Source organism: Onychomys torridus, chromosome 1, assembly GCF_903995425.1.
Source record: "Onychomys torridus chromosome 1, mOncTor1.1, whole genome shotgun sequence".
NCBI lineage: Eukaryota > Metazoa > Chordata > Mammalia > Rodentia > Cricetidae > Onychomys > Onychomys torridus.
The window spans coordinates 62,540,621-62,562,458 of record NC_050443.1 but is presented as its reverse complement, the minus strand read 5'-3'; the positions used below and the strand labels follow the sequence as shown (position 1 = coordinate 62,562,458).

Sequence of the window (21,838 nt, the reverse complement as noted above, 5' to 3'; positions counted from 1 at the left end):
TGTTTGTCATCTGAAAGAACATGGTGCTTGGTGCTGACCCCACGTGACCACGCCATCTGGCATGGCTTAAACTAAAGGTAGCACTCTCTGTCACACCGTGAAGAGCAGAGGCAGACAGCTTTTCAGAACTCCTGTGATGAAATCTGTGTCGAGTTTGGCCCTCACTCTGTGTGGTGCTGTGGCTGCCTGTGCTGTACCCGAGAGTCAGTATGTGGGCGCCGGTATTTTAAAGCTGCCTTCCGGCGATTTCCAGGCTCCTTTCCATGAATGGAGATAGGAGAGAGGAAGTGAGCCAAGGAGCTAACGCAGGAAAAGGAATATAGTAAGAAGCAGAGAGCATCAAAGGGGAGAGGAACACAGCAAGGATTTGATTCCGTGAGAGCAACCAGCGGCAAACCGGAAATGGCTTCCTCCCTACCCTGCCTGGAGCTGCACACCCTCTGCCACCCGTGAGTATCTAGCCTCTGTGCCAGTGGGCTCTGAACCTGAACACAATTTATTTACTGGCTTAAAATGCCTTTACCTCACAAGAGTGAGGCAACCAGCAGTGTGTCTGGCTAGTCACATGTGAGTTGATGCTTCCCTCCATGGCAACCTGAACAGCAGGCAGTAAGCCAGGGGTGGGGGCGGGGTCAGGGCGTGGGGGAGCGGTGGCGGGAGCTGTGATAGGTGAAGTCTACTAAAAAACTCAGATGTTCCACAAAATCCTACTGTGCCTCTTCTTTTCTGCCCGAATGTGGCATCAAAGAAATGAATCTGGTGAGAATAAATTTGTCAGTTGTCTTAAGTGGTGAAGACAAGGCGGGGCTGAAAAGCAGAAGTGTTAGCCAGCGGTGCTTAACGACCACCTGGGAAGTCTGGTACACCTGATCCCCTGACTCACCCCCATGAAACTGTAAGACTGTAGGGCAGAGCTGAGGAGTCTAAGATGGGACAAACTGGGCCAGAGGAGATCTTGATTTGCATGCTGGGTAAGGACCCATGAAGCTGGGCTCCCCCCAGGAGAAATAGGGGCGGGATGGTTGAGGCGACCATACCCATCTCTGCTTCCACTTCCGTCCCAGCCCCATCGCTCTAAGTCTCGGGTATGTTTTACCTCGTGCTCACTCAGCTGTCTTTTCAGGATAGTTTGGGAGAGTGTCTGAGCACACAGACCTGAAGCCAAACCGTTCTAGCTACTCAGGATTTGTGAGACCTAAAACAAGGTACTCCATTCCCTTGAGATAACCGCTCCATTTGTCAACTGGAGAGGCATGATGGTCTATACCGAGAGCAGTAAGTCAGAACATTCAGGGAAAAAAAAAATTGTGCCCAGCACAAAATAAACATGCAACCAGCGGAGGGAGACAGCAGCAGCAGCAGCAGTAGCCGCCTGACAATTATTAGTACTAAGTAGACCCAGCACATGGCAGATGTCATGCCTCGTGGATGACACTGGGAGCTGAGGGGTTTTCATTTCCTTCGGTGCCTTGGAGAATTGTTGCTACGGGATTGCTGGTCCAAGTGGGCTCTTCACATCTCTTCAGGTCAAGACAGCATCCTCTCTCTGAGAACACACCAGGTGTCAGGGGTTGGACTAAGTGTGAAGGGGACTGAAGGAGCTCACACACCAAGAAGGGAGTTAGTATACGAATAAAAAGCCTAGCTCACGGGTATAGACAGTGGACTGTATGAGTGCAAAAGGAGCCGAGGAGATTTCTGGATAAAGGAGCAACTTCACACCAATTCACTTTGGTGGGGCATAGAAACATCCCCAGGCTCCTTAAGCCATCTGTATGAAATCTTTTCATTAAAATTTTGGAAAACTATTTCACATAAGATTTTAAGTCTCATTTCTCCAACCCCAAAGTCCATTCTTAAAAACAAGGAATAACCTACAGTTATATTTTTAAGAATTCCAGCCCTAGAAGAGCTCTCAGAACTCCCCTGTGCTAACAGATGAAAAGAACCAAGCCCCAGCCAGTGAAGCATCTTGCCTGTTGGCAGCCAAGCTGAGGTTATTACAACGCTCTTTGGCATCTAGGCAAAGCCTATTGCACAATGCCATCCAGCACCACTGAAATCATAGCAGGAAGCAGAACCACGCCTGGCTCAGTGTGCACACTCATTAGTTCCATGTTAATTGAGCTCCAAGAGGTGCTTGATACTGGCCCAGCATTAGGAATAAAATGGATATCGTCACACATGTGATGCTGACTCTTGCAGTCTTACTAGTGTGAGATGCAAGTTAAACACAAAAGAAAGTAAGCACTTCCTGCAACAAAGGCTAAGCAGGAATTAAACAAAAGAGAAGGGCTGGCTTCAGGCAGGCAGATTGTCTGAATGCCTGTCTGGGATGCAGCTCAACCCAAAGAGTGAGAACCAGAAAGCCATGCTATGAAACTAAAGAAGCCTAGTCCAGGACATGAGTGGGTTGGTGCAAGAGAGAATGCACCAAGGTAGAAATGGCCCTTGGCATTCTAGAATCTTCCAGAGCAGTGTGATGGTACCTTAATATATGAGAGGCAAATGGCAGCGCAGGACCTTATGGAGGTCAGATGACATGGGCTTTGCAAAGGGCTGTGCATTTTACCAGAAGTGGCAAGTTCATGGTCTACCTGCTTTGCTGTAGAAACATAACCTGTGATAATCCTTCTCAACAAGATCCACATGCCACTTTTCTTTCTTTCCATGGGAAGCCAGAGGATACACAGAAACACGCAAGTGAGCCAGGCAAGAACTGACTTTGAATTGCTAGGTCCAAGCAGTTTCCTGTCTCATGTAGGCTCTATGAATGGAAGGAGCCATCCCATTAAAAATAGCAGTGTTGGGGAGCGGGACAGGGTCGGGGGGCTGGAGAGACAGTTCAATCCTAAAGAATACTGTTGCTCTTGCACAGAGCTTGGATTCAGTTCCCTGCACCCACATGTTGGCTCACAACCACCCATAATTCTAGTTCCAGGAGATCCAATGCCCTCTTCAGACCACCACCTCCCCAGGCACTAGGCACACACATGGTGCACACATACACGCAAGCAGGCAATACACACACACACACACACACACACACACACACACACACACACACAAATAAATAAAATAATTTTTTAAAAGTAGTAACAGCTTTTGTTTGACTCTTCCTTCACAAGCCAAACATCCAGTGTCAGAGTATTATTGACAGAATCTTGCCACAGAAAGATGAATGAGGAGGCAGAACGGTGATAAGAATGGGAAGGATGAAAACCAATCTGTTTATCTGCTAGCAAATCCTTTTTCTCAGGGTCAGTCTTCCATCCCATGGATCACGTTGAATTTGTAGGTTACCTTCAGAAGTGCCCATCAAAGTAGCAATGAGCAGTGTGTGGTGCATTACACTGTGAGACAGCCTAGTGGCCCACCCAGCCTGGAATGTGAGCATCAGGATGACGAACTGGCATTCCCGTCTGGCCTTGGGTACCACAGTATCAATAAACTCAGATATCGTTTGTCAAAATGGATGAAGAGCCTGGAACAGACAAGGTGGGCTCCTCCCTTCTGCATTGTGTCCTCATGGGGACAAGACTGAAATAGGGGACAAACACAGAAGTCCCCAAGTGTGTGTCAAGACTCAGATCTCTGTGTTAGCCTCTCAGTTGCTGTTCTTATGTGAACTACCCTCACTTATTCCACAATATATACATACCTCAAAACGCTGAACTAGGAACTGGAGAGATGACTCAGTGGTTAAGAGTCATCTGCTTTTCCTGAGGATCTGGGTCCCATTTCCAGCACCCACGTGGCAGCTCACAACTGCCTCTAACTTCAGTTCCAGGGGATCTGACACACTTTTCTGACCTCTGTGTAAACTGCATGTCTGTGGTGCCTAGATATACATGCAGTCAAAACACCCCATATACATAAAATACTTTTTTAAAATTTAAAAATAACCCATTATTTAAAAATAAACAAGCAAAAGCCAAGAATTATATTGTACCCCACACATATAGAAGTTAGTCAATTAAAATATTACTCATTTTGATTTTTAAGGTTGATTTTATATTAGTGTGTGTGTGTGTGTGTGTGTGTGTGTGTGTGTGTGTGTCCACCTCAGAGGCCAGACAAGGGCTTTGGATCCCCTGGATCTGGAGGTACAAACAGTTGTGAGCTTCCAGATGGGAGTGCTGGGAACCAAACTCAGGTCTTCTGCAAGAGCAGCAAGTGTTCTTAACCACTGAGCCATCTCTCCAACCTCATCATTTAAAACATTTTACTTAATTATTGTTTTATACTAAAGACCACCAGAGTTTTCTCCCTTGGAACTTGAGTGGCTTCCAGCTTCTTTTCCAACAAGTAAATCTATTTATGACGGTTGTTAGTTCAGTCCCTGCCTGACTCTGAACAGGAAATTGGTGTGTTGTATCTGGATTCGTTTTTGATTTTTCTCATAGCGAAGGCTTTGGCTCCAGGCTCTTACACCTTGTGTCTACCTCGCTGCATGATGGAACTGATATCCTGTATGCAGCCTTCTGCACTTTATCCAGTGCGAGCCTGTGCCAACAGCCTCTTCCTGGCCATGTCTTGACTCAAGAAGAGTCCCCGGGAAGAAGGCAGGAATGATTGCTTGGCAAGACATGGGCTTAGAAGCCCCGTGGACCCTGTAGGCCTTGGTGATGCATGCTCAGGGGAGCCATGGCTTCATTTTCCTCATTTCTTTCACACAAAGTGTGATTAAGGGAAGTGCTTCCATATGGCCTAGGAAACTCCCAGCCAAACTGGCTTCAGCTGGCCAGTTTCAGAGCCACAGCAGACAGGACGGGGCCACCAAGGGAAAGAGTCAAGAACAGGAAGCACCATGCTTTCACATAAGCATGCTACCTTTAGCCTTAGCTTCGGCACATGGGTTTCCAAGTGCATGAAATGCCAGCATTCCCCACCTCACTCATTCCTTGGTGTAAAGGGTCTGCCTGAGCACTCCAGCTCTCCTTTTTGCACAGAAATTGAACAAAAACATTTGACCCTTTTGGAATTCTTAACTAGCAGCATCCCTGGTGGGCAGGAAGATCTCCAGGGCTTGCTGGCCAGCCAGTGTAATGGCAAAACGGCAAGCTCCAGGCTCAGTGAGAGACCCTGTCACAAGGGAACAAGGAAGAGAAGGATGAAAACAGGGCTTCTAAATTCCACCTCTGCTGAAGCATGCACGGACCCAGGTGGGTGTTTGGACCTGCACACACATGTACAAGTACATGCACATCACATACACAAACAAAAGGAAAAAGAGAAGAAAAGAAAAACCAGAACGACAAATTTGGGGCTTGCTTATACATCCACACAGATTTTCCTGGAGAGAAAACACTTAACTTGAAGAGAATGTTTCCTTAGTTCTTTGGGAATTTCATACATTATATTTTGATCATATTCACCCCTCTGCCAACTCCTCCCAGGTCCATCTCCTCATACCCACCCAACTTTGTATCTTCGTTTTTCCTTAATCTGTAAATGATTTCAATAGATTCTTGTAAGGACATATACCCTGAAAGTGATAGTGGGTAAGAAGTGAGGGGAGAGAAAGAAGAAAGCAAGGAGGGCAGGAGGACAAGAGGGAGAGAGGAAAGAAAGGATGGAGGGAGAGGCAGGGAGATCTAGACCTGGAGGGAGAGAAGGAGAGAGGAGAGGAAGGACCTCATCAACAGTGAGAAAATGGGGACTGTGGAGCTGGCTCGGTCAGTGAAATTTTTGCCACACAAGTATGAGAACCCTAGTTCAGATCCCCAGCACCCAAACCGGGCATAGTGGCCCACGCCAGTATTTTCAGCACTTCAGAGATGAAGATAGGCACATCCTGGGGTTCATTGGCCAGCCAGCCTAGATGAATTGGTGAGACCCAGGTTCAGTGAGAGACCCCATCTCAAACACTAAAAGCAGTCAAGGAAGACACGTGATGACAACTTCTGGCTTCCACACACATGTTCACACAGTTGGAGGTACACACTCACAGGAATATGTACACATACTGCACACACATACAAAGAATGATGCACAGGTAGCAGGCATCTACAGCTAACACAACACTCCCTCCAGGTCCCTTCCCATTTCAGTACCTCTTGTTCACACTTTCTTAAAAAAAAAAAAAGACAAATGGTTTCAGGTTCCATTCAAATGTCCTTGGTGTCTAATTTCTTTTGGACTGTGCTAGAAATGGAGTCTCTTCTGGTGGATTTCCAAACCTTCAAGGGTGCTGCCCAGCACACTGAGCTGAACCGCTTGTGTTAGCGCCCTCACCCAGGAGCCACTGTGTCAGCCCTTCACGGCACAGCCCATCCCTTCAAACTGCATGATCTGGGTTCTTCCTCCCCTTCTGCTTTCTCCTCCAGTCCATTCTTGTGTGATCAAACACCTGTCAGCAGCTCTCTTATAAAGCTCCCTTCACCTGTTTTCTAGAATTCATTTTGTGGGACATTTCTTAACATCCCTGGTCTTTAATGGGTTTGAAAACCTCAAAGCTAGAATGTAAGAGACCTAGTGAAATGACATCATACATCTGAAGAGAACTTGGATAATCCTAAAGCATTATGTTGTCTTGGTACCAGTGATAACGATGGCCAGGATGCTTGGTGCCTGGTTTCTATCCTTTCAAAAGCAAGAGTGTCACATGCTACAGTTCTGGTCAGTGGCAAAGAAGTCCTAAGGGATGATTTCTCTTTCTGGATAAAGGACACAGAATTGAAAGAAAGTCTCTACTACCAGCCCTCTTTATCTGAGAGGTGGATGTGATGTCTAACTGTTCAATTCTGTAGCCATGAAGACAAATTCACAATCACAGGATGTGGAGAGAGAAGAGCTGGAGCCCTAGAAGATATCACAGAGCAGGAGAGAGCAGCTTCCCCAGCCTTGGCCACCAGTCCAGACTTCTCAGAGGACACATATAACTCTGCAGTTTCCTACCTGGGTTTCGTGAAGTTTGGAATATGTGCATTTCTATTGGCACACTGGCTGTCAGTCACCTACTTCATCAAGTCCATAGAATGGAACCTCCATCAATTCACACTTTCCAACCTTACTGGGCTCTCATCATGACCCCTCTATATTTTTACTATTATTAGTGAGTTCCATCTCCTTTCCCCTAGTGAACACATCTCACTGTCCTTATTCTCAGTAACCAACTCTTTCACCTAGTAAAGAGCCAATCAGAGCCAAGAGGATGGAACACATGTCATTTTCTCAGTTGTGCCTTGAATTTATTCCTTCCTTCCCTTTGGAATACCCCTCTACCCATTCTCATCTTCTCTTCCCTCATCAGCTCACTAGCTTGTGTATCTGAAGTTCACTGATGCCACTCTTGCGAATACTACAGATCGTCTTCAAACTGCCAGAATGGAGGGAGAGGTGGCAATCCTCGATTCCAGCCATCTTCACAAAAGCATTTGACTTCCATGAGATGACCCATTCCTTTGGCTTCTTGACTCTTGCTAAGTTCTGTGTTCACCACCTGTTCCTCTTCTCTGATTAAATGTTAGAGTTCCTCAGGTACAATCCATGTCTTTTTCATGTTCCGTGTGCTCTCTTTGGGTGGACCCATCTACATTCACGACTGAGTCCCACTAGTAAGGGCATCTTCCCATCAGCCATGATGGGCTGATGTGTTTCTAACCACCCTCCAGCCACAAACAAAATATGCTCAACAGCTGTTGGAAAACACTGGAAGAGTGCAAAGGGGTTGAATATCCAGAGAGCCAAGATTCTTGAGAGAAGGAAAATCCAGGGAGATGGGCTCTTCCCCTCAATAGATGCCTCCTTTCCAAGGATGCCTAATCTTAGAAGAAGAGCAGATGAACATAACAAGCTGCCTGAGATGAAAATGTTGCGTTGTCCTGTGTCTCTTACTGTAGTATTTACTCAAAGAATTTCAAACTCTGATCCCAGAACTCCTCCTCCTCCTCAATATCTTTCCAAGTATCACATCCTCACCATCTCCTGCCATACTCCGTCAGACCAAGGTTCTTGGGTGTTTAAAGGACTTTCCTATTCGAACTACCTGCTTCCAGGTTGTCTTTGAAGGTGATCTATGAGTTCTCCTGAGTCACTCCTCTGTCTAAATTGTTTTGATGACTCCATCTGATGCAGGATATAAATGACGCTGATGAACACCACTCTGTCTAATCTACTTCTCAATGGACACTCAGCCTGGAGTAGCAGATGAGCAGAACCACAATGAAACCCTGCTTGTTTGGGGTCATGGAGCATGCCTAGAATTCTAGCACTCAGGAGTTCTCCAAAGGGTCAGCCTGAGCTGCATGGCCAGACCCTGTTTCAAAAAAACAAAACAAACAAACAAACAAAAACAAAAACAACACACACACACACACACACACACACACACACACACACACACACACACGAAAAAACCGACAAATAAAATGGCAAGTTTTTCTCCAGTGTTATATCACACATGGAATTCATATTTCCTCTTGGAAGATTTTGTCCCCCTGTCCTCCCTAATTCCTGTCCTCCCTGCTTCCTGTCCCCCTGCTTCCTTTCCCTCCTGCTTCCTCCCCCACTTTCTGTCCCCTCTGCTTCCTTTCCTCCCTGCTTCCTCCCCCCCACTTCCTGTCCCCCTGCTTCCCCTCCCCCATGCTCCCTGCTTCCTGTCCCCCTTGCTTCCCATCCCCCCACTTCCTGTCCCCTCTGCTTCCTTTCCTCCCTGCTTCCTCCCCCCACTTCCTGTCCCCCTTGCTTCTCATCCTCCCACTTCCTGTCCCTTCTGCTTCCAGTCCCCTCTGCTTCCTTTCCCCCCTGCTTCGTCCCCCCACTTCCTGTCCCCTCTGCTTCCTTTCCTCCCTGCTTCCTCCCCCCACTTCCTGTCCCCTCTGCTTCTTGTACCCCCTCTTCCTCTTTCTCTTCCATCCCTCCTCCATTCCTATAATGGCCTCCTTAGCCAAGGAATAAGTAAGATCCCAACTTTATACAAAGCCAGACCAAAAGTAAATAGAAGATTTAAAGATAGACAACACTAAACAATACAAACAGGGCTAGAGAAAGGGCTCAGTGGTTAGGATCACTCACTGCCCTTGCAGCAGACCTGTGTTCCACTCCTGGTGTCCACGTGGCAGCTCACAAATGTTTGTAACCCTACTTCCAAAGGATCTCATGCTCCCTCTGACTTCTATGGCTCTGGCACACGTGTTACATGTACATACATTCAGGCCCATATATGCACAAAAGATAAGCATTTCAGAAATAGAAAGGTAGAAAGCAAAACCACAGAAGCAGTGAGTGAAAACTTGCACGGATGTCCTCTCTTCTTCACTGTCCCAAGTCCTGCCTGAGGGCCAGTGTCAACCTGCAGCCGATTTACTTTAAATGAAGGTCCATTGGCACATAGCTACATTGGTTGGTTTGTGGGTGCTTTCATAGGACAATGGTTTTGAGTGGCCAGGACAGAGATGTTACGTGCTGCAAATATTGACTGGCTGGCCATTAATACAAACACTTGACCCCCAAAATTAAAGAGAAATTTCTCATTTCCTACTGAAATGAGAGGACAGAGCATCTGAATAAACACAGCTTCAAAAGCACTGCTTCCACAGCACATGCAAAAATAAAAGCCACGTGACAGACGACAACATTTGAAATAGGTGTGACACACAAAAGCTTAGCATTCCTGACACACAAAGTTCACGACATTGAAAGTGAAGGAATGGTAAGGCAGATAGATGGCTTCAATAGATGACCAAAAGTGGAAAATAAAATAAATATTTATATCATTTTCTGTCTTGTTAACAACCAAAATAAGGCAAATGAAATGAAATTTTGACCCCAGTTGACTTGAAATAATATTTTAGGCTATTTAGTAATTGACTACCAAATATTTTAAAGACATCAAGATTTCTGTAATGACAATAGCTCAAAAAACTGAGGAACCTTTAAAGAGTTGGCAGAAATGGATTTTATGTGTCCTTTTAAAATAGAAAACTGAAAAAAAAATAATAATTTTTAAAAAGAAAGAAATTTGACTTTGTGAAAAGTGGCCAAAGTTAATTCCATCCAGACAAGTTCAGCAGTAGGAATGTGCTGTTCTGGTAAGAACAGACAACCCAGCCTGTTCTCTGGTAATACAGAACTGGCTTTCCAAACTTACTTTTCTCTGGAGCCAGGTGCACCTTGGCCTGGCCCCGCACCAGCCTGCAGGTGGAGCCGTCCCCTGCACAGACTCCACAGTTGTCTTCCTTGGCGTTACTTCCCAGCTGCCTGTCACAGCCCACGACCTGTGTGGGAAAGAGGGGTAAGGCATCACTTAGGGTGTTATCTTGCTTCAGCTTCTAGGCTGGGTGTCTTTATGAGGACACTGTTTTGTAAAGGTCACTGATGGGATATCTTAGAGTCTAAGATCATTTATGTGACTCTTATGCAAGGCCCACACATGGTTGCAGATTGCTCCCTGCAACCTTACTCTCCCTTAGTTATATTTCAGATACCTGTATGCCTATAAGAGATATTTCTTTCCACTTTTTCTCTCTGACCCCTTGCCTTCCCTTGAGATAGGGTCTCTTGTAGCCCAAGTGGCCTTGAGCTTGCTGTGTAGCTGAGGATGACACTGAGTATCTGGTCCTTCATCTTCCACCACCCAAGGACTGACAGGGCAGGCCTGCATCAGCACATCTGGTTCATGCAATACTGACAGTGCAGGCCTGCTTCAGCACATCTGGTTCATGCAGTGCTGAGGCCCAAGCTCTGATGCTGGGCAAGCACTGTATCAACTGGGCTACATCCCCAGTGCCCCTTCCTACCCCTTCTTTCTCTCCAACCCACCTTTTCCCAGACTCTCCTTTCTTGCACCTGATGTCTATGCCTCAGGCCCACAGTATCTCTGTACATCTGCTTCAACACGGAGAAATAAATCCAGAAAAATCCTACATCTGTACAGTTGTGTCTACATCTCTTTCTCACTAGCTGCTCTTTACACCTATGTTGCCACCTCCATATAACTATATCCACATGTCCACAAATGATCTTAAAGAGAAAAGCTAGGAGTTATGTCCCATATGAACCTTGCTTTACTGTTATCTTTCGGTTTGTTGTATTACTACACCTGTGGGGTGTGTTAGATTGAAATCCTCCTTAAAGGAGAAGGGCTATGTTTCGCATTTCTTTTCATTTTTACAAATAGGACTTTTGCATGAAGTGTGACCAGTGATATTAACCAGTCTAGTAGTTTATCTCTACTTCCCACAGTCACTCAACTTTCTACATAAGCCCGGTGTCGAAGTGCGGGGACTTTGGAGACAGACAGCCACGACAAACCCTGACTCACCCACCACATCTTTCCAAATACAGGATGCTGGGCAATTTAGGCTCTCAGAGTCTCATTTTCCTCAACAGTGAAGCAGAGATAAGGATGCCAATGTGCGTTTCACAGATGGTCTAGCAAGGGTTAAATGATAAATGTTTTGCTAGGAGTGATGGGGTGATTCTAGAGAGTTCTGAGGAGGGGTCAATCTGACTGTTTCTCTGTGTTGTTCATCTTGGACTCCAGGAGCCGGTATGCCGCAGTTGGCAGAGCTGTCAAATCACGCTGAACTCCAGGTGCTGAAGAGAAAAGCAGAACTGGAGGGAATTCAAGCCACATCTATAGGCGAGGCTTTCCCAAACGTTGGTGTTGAAGGGAAAGGAGAAAGACGGAATGAAAGCTTCAGAGCAAGACAGGAAAAGGTCCGGGGCAATGAGGGACTAGCCGGGCTTTGAGATGTTTTCAGTCTCACCCCAGGATGTTGGGAGGGAAGGGTCTACACTGGCTCTGTGTAATCACAAATGGTGAAAGCTACAGCCTTTGGCATTATTTATATCCGTGGGAGAAAGTCTCAATGCCGGACTCCCTGGTGGGAAAGCTGCAGTGGGTATTAAATTATTGGGTGAGCAGCTGGATTCAATAACCTTTGTATCTTTTCCATCCTGATAAGATGACTTTAAAGGTAAAATTGGCGATAGCCAGTTTTTTGGTTTGTTTTTGTTTTTGCTTTTTTTTAATTTGTGTGTGTGCATGTATGTCACTATATGAGTCCAGGAGCACACATACCAGGGGACAGATGTGACAGCCAGAGGACAACATTGGTTGTTGGCTCTTGCCTTCCTTAGCTGGCCCATGAACTCCCAGGAATCCTCCTAATCCTGCCTCCCCAGAGCTGAGGTTATAGATCCAAGCTGCCGTATCATCCAGCTTTATGTAAGTTCTAAGGATCCACACTCAGGCCGGTGTGCTTACTCAGCAAGCCCTTCACCACAGCCCTGTAACAGGGTGCTGAGTCTGACTGGAGGCCTACCATATGTATGGCACTGAGCCACAAGTGCTGCCCCTGCTCTCTCAGGTCGTCTCTGCAACAATCTTGTGACTTACAAATCAGGAGCCTGTGGGCACATGGCTGGAGCTGAATGACTTGTCCCCATGGCACAGAGAGCACGCAGCACCAGTAATAGTTCTAAACCCCTGACCCTCTAAGCCAGTTCTCAACCTTCCTAATGCTGCAGCCCTTTAATACAGCTCCTCATGGTGTGGTGACCTCCAACCATATAATTATTTCGTTGCTACTTCATAACTGTAATTTTGCTGCTGTTACAAATGGTGATGTAAAAATCTGATATGCAGGATATTTGAGATGCGAGCCTCCCCAAGGGGTCGAGACCCACAAGTTGAGAACCACTGCTCGAAGCCGACTCCCACCGGTGTGCCACACCTTCATGCACCTATGCCCTCAGCAGAAAGACAACGAGGATCCCTGTTACAGAGGACTTTATGCGAATATTTACAAGCACACGTGGAACCGCTTAAGGGTGATTGATTCTGGAAACATACTTGCTTGGTTGGGACTGGACCAGTGAGTAACAGTGTTCTTGAAACTTTCCCCATGGGAAATAATTCCGCCATGAAATTATAGACACCATCTTCCTGGGCCAAGCTCTGTCCTCACATGTCACTGTCCCTGAGCGCTTTGCATTTCATGAGGATGAGAGTCACCCTCTCTCTGCTCAACCAGGAAGGGCGTGTGCTGAAAAGCGAGGATGGGCTTATTTTGAAGAGTGTTTGGGGCCTTGCAAAATCCTGGGCAATCAAATCCCTCCCCAGCACTGTGTTTGCTTCCTAAATTTTTTTTTAAAGTTAAAATTCATCCAAATCTTACAGCCAAACAAAGCATGTGAAAACATCACAGAAAAATGATATTTGAAAAGGTCTGATTGCCCTGTGATTCATCCAGTGCGAGCCAGAGCTGACCTTGAAATTGAAGCAGACTGAACGCAGGCTTGCTAGATCCTCCACAGAGAACAATAAGCAACTCCTAAAACGTTATCTGAAGTGTTTTCAACTTCTGTGACATCTCCTAATGTCAAGATCCCTAATTACAGTGATTCATAAGCTACTAACTGATAAGCCCATCAAGCATATTAACATCAATTAAATCACCCCTTTCTCTAATGCCAAGTATAAAAGTATAAATCAGTAAGACAAGATTCTTATCTTATAGCACAGTTAATGGGACAAGTTAAAAGTTGCAAGACACAGGATAACATAAACACAGATTTAAATGTATGAGCAGTGGTTTTTGGAAGACATATTCATTTATAAACAGAACTTCAGCAAAGACTATTGCAAAGTTCAGGCGATTGGAGTTTAAATAAGAGCCATTAATCCAAATTAAGCAAAATATAAATTTTTCCAGATAAATCAAATTCATTCCTTCAAGAACCAAACAATTTTTTGAATGAACTTCTTGCTTGATACCTCTGAAAACTGGATCTTACTTGAGAGAAAATCCGAAACTGAGCTGGTGCCTAACTAGAAGCTTTATGAACACTACAGATAGTGTTCATGGTCCTGGAAGGTATTCTGTACACTACTGGAAAAAAGAAGTAATCATCAATAGCACACAGCTACAACCCCTGTGACACACAATAGCAACCTGTCTGCCAGATACACTGGTGCAACTGTAGTACAAAGGTTATGGGAGTCATCAACCAGGTTTTTAGAGTGAATTTAAAGCCTGCTCCATGAGCTGGAACCCATATCTGAAAGTGCTAAAGTGGCCAAGAACCTAAGACTGGATAGGTCATGGGCCCTGGGAGAAAACCTATGACTATTATTCTGCTAAAGGACATGAAATGACTCCTAAAGACATCAGTGTCTCACTCAGCTTTCATCGGAGAAGTTCCTCTTGCATGAAATTAACAGAGATCCATAACTGGACAATGTGCAAAGAATGTCTTCACCAAACCCCTCTTCTCAGGGCTCTGGGATTGATCTATGCAGAACAGGAGGTAGAAAGACTGTAAACACCAGGGATGCTGGATGACTCCAAGGAAATAGTGTCACCGAGATTCAAACAGGACTGATGCACACAGGAGCTCACAGAGACTGTAGCAGCACAGGAAAGTCCTATCTAGGGTCAAACCAGAAAAAGTCCCAGCATGGAGAAGGGGAAGTGGACACTGTCCCACCCCTGTCCAAGAAGCTATGTGCAATTGATGCCTGCTGGGAAAGGGAAATCAGTTTTCTCCACTGGAGTATCACCGGGTATATCCACCACACTCCAGGGCAGGCCTCATCCTCGGAAGCTGTTGGCCAACATAAAATGGACTCTATGCTTTTCATGGGCCTTTTGTTTCATTTTGTTTCATTCTCTCTACCGCAGCTAATTTTTTTCTTGTCTTCGTTTTGTTTTCATTTGGAAGAGAGAGACAGAGAGAGAGAGAGAGAGAGAGAGAGAGAGAGAGAGAGAGAGACAGAGAGAGAGAGAGAGAGAGAGAGAGCAAGCGAGAGAGAGCGCGCAAACGCATAAAGCTGCTCAGACCTAAAGCTGGGGTGGTGGGGAGTGGGAAGGATCTGAAAAGAGTTATGGATGATAATATATTATCAAAATAAACTGTATGAAAAAAATTAAGATTATGAAAAATTGAAGGAAAAACAAAACAAGCAAGTCGTGGTGGTCATGGGAGACACTCTTGAGTATTTCAATTCTCCTCTCTATCCATGCAAGGACTATAGCTCCACAGTTTGATGAAAAGTGACCTGTTGGTACTGTGGTTGACCAGTAAAATATGAACCCAGCTGGCTTGTGTCAGTTCTGCTAACAAGGCTTAAGTGTCAATATGAGAATCTCATGGTCTCTCTGGCTACTGTAGCTGTACTAAAAGTGTGATGTTAAGATAAAGCCTCCCTCAGCCTGGGTCCCCTCATGCCAAGAGCAGAAATCTTGATGACTTACACAATACCAGTGGTATTGGCAAGGAGCAGTATTTGATTGCTTTAAGCCACTGACCTCAGAGGGTTGTTGGTTTCTGCAGAAAAAAAAAAAAAACTAGCCCATATCACATTGGGGTGCAATCCAGCCATTCACAAAGTTGGGGAGATATTTTTAAGAACTGGAAGTTTCATGTTAAAATCCAGATCTCTAAATTTTCTTCCCAAGGAAAACAAACAAACAAAACTTCTAAAATGCTTGTATTTCCATTGCCTTTTCAGTGAAATTTTTTTTAAAAAAGATGATGGAAGCTACAAAGCTAAGCATAATTTGGAGAAAATTGGAAAAGTCAGTGACTTCACGGTGGGAAAACTATAGACAGTATGAAATTTTTGCAGGAGTAGCAGAATCAAATGACTTCTGTGAACTTTCACCCCGAGTGTGTATTTTCCAGTTCACACTCTGACCAGGCCTGAGCAGTCTCTCTGCAGGGCTGTGGTGTGTGTGAGTACATGCATGTCTTTGAGTTTGGATCCATGCTCCTGAGCTATTTATTTACACCTGCTGTACTGACCAGCCTCATCTGAACATCCCATTTTCAATGAGACTGTAGCATTACAAATAGCCAGCCAAATACCATTAACTGCTGAGCAAGGCAGGCGGGCACCTTTGGGAGAAAAATGTCTGCATTAAGCACCCCTCAGCTGTCTTTTCTTTTTGTTTCATCTCAGAGTACAGAAAACCATACAGAGACTGAGGCAAGATCAGCAAAGCACTCCAACTTATTCTTCTACACAACATAGAGAGAACTTGACTTGCTCTAATACTGGACTGAGCATGCCTCCAAACATTCTTGACCGCCATTTTTCTTTTCTGGACATATGTGCTATGACCATGAACTTAGCAGGACCAGAAATGTGTCTATCATCTTTCTTTCTCGAAATATAACCTTACACTGAGCATGCTCAACATGCACAGCTTAAACTGGGCACACCCTGTCATTTCCTAGCTATGTACACGCATCTGAGTGTTTGTGTACCCTTAACATTCAAAACGTTTTGAAGTCTTGAGATCCCCACAGTATTTGCAGTGGCACCCCAGGAGGTGGTTGGATCACAAGGGTAGAACCCACTGGAATGGAGCAGCTAGTGCCCTTGGAAAACAGAATGGGAGAGCTTTCTTCTCTCTTACAAGTGAGGTCACAGCTGTCTGAAAACTAGGAAGTAGGCTCCCATTAAACAATATCGTTTCCAGTGCTTAGATCTGGACTTCCAGCCTTTGGAACTGGAGAAGCACGTTTCTGTTGTTTATTAAATCCACTCTGGAGCATTTTCTTATAGCTCACACAGAGGGAGACACTTTGGGAAATGACCTCCCCTGAATGTCTATTTTCCTTATAAACACAGTGTGTAGTCTCCATGCAGGTAGGAAGGTTACTGTACCTGCTTCTTCAGATGATGCTGAGCTAGTGAGTAGGGTGTTTAGATAATGCCGGATCCCCAGAAGACACCCAGTGTCACTCGTCATTTTTATCATAAATTTTATTGTAAATTCTTATAACAAATTATTTTTTATTTAAAAAAGTTATTTTGAGTGGATGTTTTGTTTGCATGTATGTCTGTGTAGCATATGTGTACAGTTCCTGAAGAGGTCAGAAGAGGGTGTCAGATCCCCTGGAACTGGAATTACAGACAGTTATGAGCCACCATGTGGGAGCTGGGACTCAAACCCAGATCAAGTGGAAGAGCAGCCAGTGTTTTTAACTGCTGAGCCATCTCTCCCGCCCCTCAAAAATTACATTATCACAAATTCTAAGTGATTTCATCGAATTAGCTGCCAGGAAATCTGATAAACATAAATAAGAAATCAAATATGGTGTTGAAGAGGTACATTAACAGTTAAGAGCATGCACTGTTTTAGCAGAGGACCCAAATTTGGTTACCAGCACACTTATCAGGTCTCTCTCTCCCTCCCTCCCTCCCTCCCTCTCTCTCTCTCTCTCTCTCTCTCTCTCTCTCTCTCTCTCTCTCTCTCTCTCTCTCTCTCTCTCTCTCTCTCTGTCTCTCTCTCTCTCTCTCTCTCTCTCTCTCTCTCTCTCACACACACACACACACACACACACACACACACACACACACACACACAAACAAGAAGGAGAGGAGGAGAAGAAGGAGGAAGAGGAGGAGAAGGAGGAAGAAGGAGAAGCAGTCAATCTGCAGAGCTGGCCTGGCAAACATCAGAAGCAGAAGCAAATTTCACTTGGGGAGACCCACAGTGAGACCTGTGACTGTCTCGCGTTGTCTGCTTTCTCAGGCTAATGGAAAGTTGTTCTCAGGAGCATTGTGACATGTTCCTTTAATGAGAAAATTGTAAACACACTTGCAAAATTTATTGTCTGTGCCAAATACTCATCAGGGCTCCCTTCAGTGATCCTGAGGCCAGCAGAGTGAGTCACACAGTTCACTCTCTCTCCCTGACAACTGCTGATATCTGCCACATTGTACAAAAAGGGAGAGTGCTATCCTGTGGAAGGAAAGATACTGAATTCAACCGGGAAAAGTCTGCATCTTTTTACTCTGATGGCCTGCACTCACCTTGAAAAATAAAAACAGACATTCCCCCTTACTGCAGCAAAGGACTGGATTACTTGGATTCACAAAAGCACACCAGGGGCCACTCATTGAAAATGGGCTGATTCAGAACCAGAGATTGCTATAACCCTGTAGACCTCTACAAACACTGGGAATTACAGGAGCAAACAAGGAAAGGGAGTTACATTGTAAAGAGGAGAGCTTTGGACAGTGAGGACCAGAAGAGGCTAGGGAACATGAAGTTGGGTTGACTGAAGGCTCCCTTGGTGACATCTATCCTGTTGGGCATCTAGAATGGTTTGGGAATTGAATGTTTTGAAAAGGGCTGACAAGGAAGGTGGTATCTCACTTTTGCCCACTGAAAAGGTCAATGCTCAGTGACATAAAGGGAGAAGCCACTCGGTCATCAGCCAGCTCAGTGCAGATGGCATCCTGCATCTCAGGAAGTGACCTACAAGTCCATGCAACTACAATTAAGAATTTTGGGATTAAGTCATCCTGGGAATAATAGTAGGTGTCCTGACTTTGTTTTGCTTTTATTTTAAAGGAAAACACGGAGATAGATGAAAAGATAAGGTGAAGACAGAGGCCAAGCCGGCCATGATGGATCCACAGGAAGGAACATGGAGGTTGACTATCAACCACAAGAAGCCAGAAGAGAGAGGCATGGGGTGAATTTTCTCTCTAGAAGAAACAAACCCTGTGGAAGCTTTGGTTGTGGACTTCTGGCTTCTGGGCTGTGAGAAAATGCATTTCTATTGCTTTAAGCTATCAAGTCTGTGGCAATTTGTTATAGTACCCATGGGAAGATAATAAAGTCTGCTATCCACCAGTGCCTTTTCTAACCAGGTCACAGGCTTTCCTCAAACTGAGGTCACCAAGTAGCTTTCACAAATCCATCTCCTGATCCTCATGAATCCACAGAAATAACTGGCAGTGTGAACAATATTTGCCCACACTTTCTTCTCGTGTTCATTGTCTTTACGCAACCCAGAAGTCTAGTCCATCCACAGCTTCAGGGTCACTTTCCTATGTTTTCCCCTTCATTGACAAGGTCAGTACTCTGCTCTTCTTACTCAGTACCCAGGGACATTAGGTCAGACGTCAGGACCTCAGAATCACCCCCTAAGGTCTAAAATTTGTGCCAACTTATCTCTTCACAGGCATCCCAAGCTCATCTATCTTTTGCCCACACATTCATTCTCGCCTAATGTTTCTGTCTTCCCAGTGACCTCACTAGTCTACCAAGTGACCCCCTTCCACTCCCCAAATTCATTCAAACATTTAGTCCTAAAAGATCTGCTTATTCATTTCTAAAGTTTCCTTCCATTCTTCATTCATCCTGCCCACTGGTTGGCTTTGCACCCCTTATGAGTCCAAATTTGACCTTCCATTGTTTTCCCAGATCCGGCCCCCTCCAAATATTCTGGCACACCACCACTGAAGTGACCTTTCCACAGACAAGCCCATCTGAGTTATTTCTTGGAAAAGTCCCCAGTGGCTCTTCTAACAACTCTCGGGAAAAGTTAACAACTTGTTTCTTTCCACTCACACTCACAGGCCCATTCTAGCACTATTGCACAAGGATACCTTACCTCAGTCCTATAGAAAATCAGATATACTTACACACACATGATGCTGTATCCTTGCTCCATATGTCAAAAGCCCATTCCTTTTATTTGTTTAACTTGTTCTCAACTTTTCAAAACCTCGGTTTCTAACATCACTTTATTCAGAGCGAAGAAGCTCAGACTAATCCCTCATTCCTTTGTTGATACTCAAACCCAGGGCCTTGCATACGAGAAAAGTGCTTTACCACTGAGCTTAACCACAGCCCTCTAAGTCACCTTTAATAATAACAAGTTTATTTTGAGTATAAAAGTAATGCCTGGCATTGGCAAAAAGTTGGGAGAAGACAAGTATAATCCCACAAAGTATGGTTATGTTGTAGACAGGCCCCAGGCTGGACTGGTTGCAGCAGAGGGAAACTATGGACAGCATATAGTGCAGAAGAATGGAACAGTAAGCCTTGACCATGGGAAGACTTGTCAACAGAACACTTTAGATAAGGTGGAGCAGGGCAGGCAATGGACAAAGAGGTTGGCAGGCAGGGATGGGAGGCTGGATACTACAGTGCCACCTTAAGAAGACTTCATCTTACGTTTACATTTGAGATATATTTGAGTTATGTTTTGTGAAGGATGCCAGTCTGTGTTTATATTCTACATAAATGTCCAGTTCTCCTCGCACAGTCGCTGACTGTCTTCTCGCCATTGATCCTTTCTCAGAGATCACGTGGCCTGCTGTGGACTTAGCTCTAGGTTTCCAACTAAGGTCCACTGGCCCATTTGTCTCCTCTTGCACTAGTGTCTTACTCCTTTGATTGCTGTCACTTTCTACTGAGTCTTGAGGCTGTATAATGTCAGTCCTCCAACTTTGCTTGGCTCCTGAAATATCATGGTACATCCTCGGGGGGTTGCTAATGTAAATGGGATTGTATTTTCAATGTCAAAGTCCATTCTGTAGCTGTATATCATCAAAGTTGCTTACTTTTGTATAGCAAACATCTTTCTATACACTGTATTACTTGTAATCAAGTATTAGTTCTAGGAGGCTTTATTTTTTATTCAACATATATAATCAAATCATGGATAAACAAAGATAATTTTGGTTTTCCTCAAACAGCATACTTTCTCTTGTCTTTTATTCCCAGTATGTTGAAAAGCAGTAGCAGGGACTGGAGGACATCTTTGCCTTGTTCCTGATCTCAGCAAGAAACTGTCTAATTTCTTACTGTTAAGAATGACATTAAGACAATTGTGGTGGTACACACCTTTAATCTCAGTATTCAGGAGCAGAAGCAGGTGGATATTTCTGAATTCAAGGCCAGCCTGGTCTATACAGTGAATTCAGGACCAATCAGGGCTACACAGTGAGACCTTGTCTCAAAAACATACACTACACATGCACACACAAACACACACACATACACACACACACACACACACACACACACACATGTATGCACACACACACATATGCATGCACACTCATAATATACATTATCAAATGGTAGAAATGCTTCTCAAAGTTTTCTGGAGGTTATTAGTTTAATAATTTCTATGGTTTAACATGAATGGGTGTTAGATTTTGTTAATTTTTTTCTGCATCTGTTCCTAGGATTATGGCTCTTCTTTAGCATGTGGTTATGGTTGATTATATTGATTTTTTAAATTTTGAATGAACTTTACATAGCCAGAATAAATGTCACTTGGTTTATTTCTACACATTGTTGGGTTTGATTTACTAATATTTGTTGAGATCTTTGTATATGGGCTTATGGGAGAATGAGTTTAGAAGATCTCCCTCTATTTCTATTTTCTGAAAGAAATCACATAGAATTGGTATAAAACAGGGCATTTGCTGTGAGATTGTGTCTCTTAGCAATGTTGTAAGCTACACCCATGAAGTCTCACCAACATGCCTAAATATGAGCAAGGACAGTAACAATAGAGATACTAATATGGACAGGGGAAAGCCCACAAAGCCTCGCCTGTACACAAAGAACTACAAGCAACTAAGAAGTTCTATCTAGAGCAGGAGAAACAGTCTTCCCCAGGGAAGAGATACTAATTGCTTATCCAGTACCAGACCGTTAGCCCTGAAAACATACACATGAGTTACATTATACAGATTGAGGTCATATTTATGTATTTAGGAATGTATATGTATGTGTATGTGTGTGTATATGTGTGTGTGTGTGTGTGTGTGTGACAGCAATTAATGACAAAAGAGGCCATGAATTTGAAAGAGAGCAAGGAGTGGTATATGGGGAGGTTTAAAGAGAGGAAGGGGAAGAAGGAAATGATGTAATTACATTATAATCTCAAAAAATAAAAGAAATTAAAAAGAAAACTATGAATGAAGAATAAGAGGAGGAGGAGGAGGAGGAGGAGGAGGAGGAGGAGGAGGAGGAGGAGGAGAAGGAGAAGAAGAAGAAGAAGAAGAAGAAGAAGAAGAAGAAGAAGAAGAAGAAGAAGAAGAAGAAGAATTAGTATAATTTCT

General features: G+C 44.4%; 1 protein-coding gene and 1 long non-coding RNA gene across 2 annotated transcripts in view; one reads left to right on the top strand and one right to left on the bottom strand.

Annotated features, from left to right (window-relative positions):
* Nucleotides 1-21,838, bottom strand: part of Adamtsl3 (ADAMTS like 3) — a 291,872-nt gene that overhangs the window by 141,969 nt on the left and 128,065 nt on the right. Inside the window, exon 7 of the mRNA XM_036188825.1 lies at nt 10,094-10,220. Within this exon, the coding sequence (XP_036044718.1) occupies nt 10,094-10,220 (127 nt within the window). The remainder of the gene's footprint in view (nt 1-10,093; nt 10,221-21,838) is intronic.
* Nucleotides 146-20,634, top strand: LOC118584538. The gene is made up of 3 exons (XR_004945043.1): nt 146-449; nt 11,489-11,664; nt 18,321-20,634. It is a non-coding gene; the product is annotated as an uncharacterized LOC118584538 (long non-coding RNA).